Source organism: Procambarus clarkii, chromosome 94 (assembly GCF_040958095.1).
Source record: "Procambarus clarkii isolate CNS0578487 chromosome 94, FALCON_Pclarkii_2.0, whole genome shotgun sequence".
Taxonomy (NCBI): Eukaryota; Metazoa; Arthropoda; class Malacostraca; order Decapoda; family Cambaridae; genus Procambarus; species Procambarus clarkii.
The window spans coordinates 9,241,662-9,244,161 of NC_091243.1; the positions used below are offsets into that span (position 1 = coordinate 9,241,662).

Here is a 2,500-nt window from a genome sequence, read left to right on the forward strand (position 1 = left end):
CTGTCTGTCTGTCTGTCTGTAGTTGTCTTTGTGTATGTCTGAAGCTGTCTGTGTGTATATCTGAGTGCTTGCTTGTCTGCAGCTTTCTGTATGTCGGTGTGTGAGTCTGCGCTATGTGTTTGTGTCTGCAGCTGTCTATATGTGTATCTGCAGATGTTTCTGTGTCTGTTTCTTTGTCCCTGTGGCTATGTGCAGCTGGTCTGTGTCTGTGTTTGTCTCTGGTAATGAGCAGATGTCTGTCTATTGGAATGCCCATATGGGGCTGTCTGTGTAGCTGTAAGCCTCTGTAATTGTATTTGTGCATCTGTTTATGTTACTCTCCTCTTCTGCATAGTCAGTAAAGTCAGGGGAAACCTGTCCACTGCGCTTAACATCTGGTTTCTGGACGAAGGTTCCCTGATTGGCTCCCCTGAGTCCCGGCTGGAGAACGTCTGAATAATTCAGGAGCAATGAACCAATCTGGGACTTATCCTGAACTCTCTTAAATGAAAAATAACCTCGTATAGCCAATACTTTATTAATCAAGCAAGAGTTGTTTTGCTTGGTATACATGATATCCACATCTTGATATATTGATATTCACATAATTAAAGCTGAAGACAGCACTCTCCTAGGAGCTCCTCTTGGGTTTGAAGGTCGTCGATGGGGTTCTTGATAAGAAGACTGCTAACCTGATGAGGATGGATGAGAGGATGGATGATACTGATGCTCATCACACTCTTTATGACCCACCTCATCACCTCATGCCTCTCCCTACGCAGGTTAGCTCACTTTCTGAGAAGGTTCCTATTCACCATAGCCCCAAGACAGGTGAATACGGCTGTTTACTGGAATTTATGTTAGAAAAACTCAGCAACTTTTCCCTCAATTGCAACCTGTCCTCTTAAAAATAACGTCGCTTTTGTCCGTATGGCCGAATATGGACGTAATTTGAAATTGAAAAAAATGAAAATAAATTTGGGATTTTTTTTTTTCAACAACAGTAAGTTAAGGGTCCTCTGATAGGTTAGGTGGGCAGGAAATTCTCATAAAGTTTCAAAACATTATGAAAAACGTTAATGGAAAGTTGCCTCTTCTAAGCTGGCCGAGTAAGCCGGACGACTCAAACAGAAAAGGGAACAGTACGTCACTTTTGTGAGTCGATTTCATTTCAAATTACGTCCAAATTTGGCCATAGCGCGCATACGATCCAAAAGTGACGTTATTTTTAAGAGGACGGATTGAATAATCACCAGTGGAAATAAGCCACTTTTCCCAACAGACTTGAGGGAGTCGGCGGTCACACAGTCACTCAGACAGCTGTGCCAGCTTTTTATACCCTCCTCAGCAGCTGACAATCTGACGAAGGAAATTCTACCGGATTTGACACTTTGACAGTGGTACACAATCCCTCTGTCGTAATGTACATCTGCATTTGGGACATTGAATCTTTTTTGTATTGTTTTTATTAACACATTTAGGTACATCTGCATTAGTGCAGCTACCCCTAGACTATATGAAGGGGAGTACAGTGTGTGTCAAAAAGCTAGCTACGTGATGCTAAAAAATCCCCATCATACAGGATGGTTAGTCATGTGATAAGTAGTCTGCACTGGCAGACTCTGGGTGCATTATGAGGATATCATTATCGAATCAACGTAAAAATCTCTTTTAATACTCTATGGACAATCAACCCCACATTTCATATTTCATGAGTCTATCATGTCTTTAATAGCCCATTTGCTTGAGTGCTGATGCCAATGGTATTCCTATTAGGAATGTTCTCATCTTGTAAGTTATCCTTCGTTATCTCAGCCTCTTGTCTTCTCGGCCCTTTTCTTGAGTAAGTTATCCTTACCTCCACCGTCATCACTCATTCCCAGGTGGGCATGCAAATTGATTTATTTCTATGTCTGACTTGGTATGAGTTAATATCAGGTCAGGTTTCTTGTTGCCACGTCTAATATTTTAGCTCTTGATGGTTCTGTGGCTCCCCCCATTCAGTTCTTTGTACTCCCAGTCTATCTTTTCTCGGGTGAAGCCGCTTGGGGTGGACGGTAGAGTGACGGACTCGCTTCACGCAGGTCGGCGTTCAATTCCCGACCGTCCAAGTGGTTGGGCACCATTCCTTTCCCTCATCCGTCCCATCTCAAATTTTTATCCTGACCCCTTTCCAGTGGTATAGAGTCAAAATGGCTTGGAGTTTTTTCCTGATAGTTCCCTTACAGGGGGGTTGCCCTTTCTTTTATAGTAATAAATGTCATCTTGTTGCTGTCATACTCCTGTCTCGATCTTCTGTCCTTTATAGGACGGTTATATGTTTCTTGTGTAATTACCTAAGTGTAATTACCTAAGTGTAATTACCTAAGTGTAGTTACAGGATGAGAGCTACGCTCGTGGTGTCCCGTCTTCCCAGCACTCTTTGTCATATAACGCTTTGAAACTACTGACGGTCTTGGCCTCCACCACCTTCTCACCTAACTTGTTCCAACCGTCTACCACTCTGTTTGCGAAAGTGAAT

At 42.7% G+C, this 2,500-nt stretch overlaps 1 protein-coding gene across 1 annotated transcript in view; it reads left to right on the top strand.

The window, feature by feature from the left end:
* The first annotated feature begins 680 nt into the window (after positions 1-680).
* LOC138360041 (uncharacterized) overlaps positions 681-2,500 on the top strand; it is a 14,556-nt gene continuing 12,736 nt past the window's right edge. The window contains exon 1 of the mRNA XM_069319975.1: positions 681-761. Coding sequence (XP_069176076.1) covers positions 681-761 — 81 coding nt within the window. The remainder of the gene's footprint in view (positions 762-2,500) is intronic.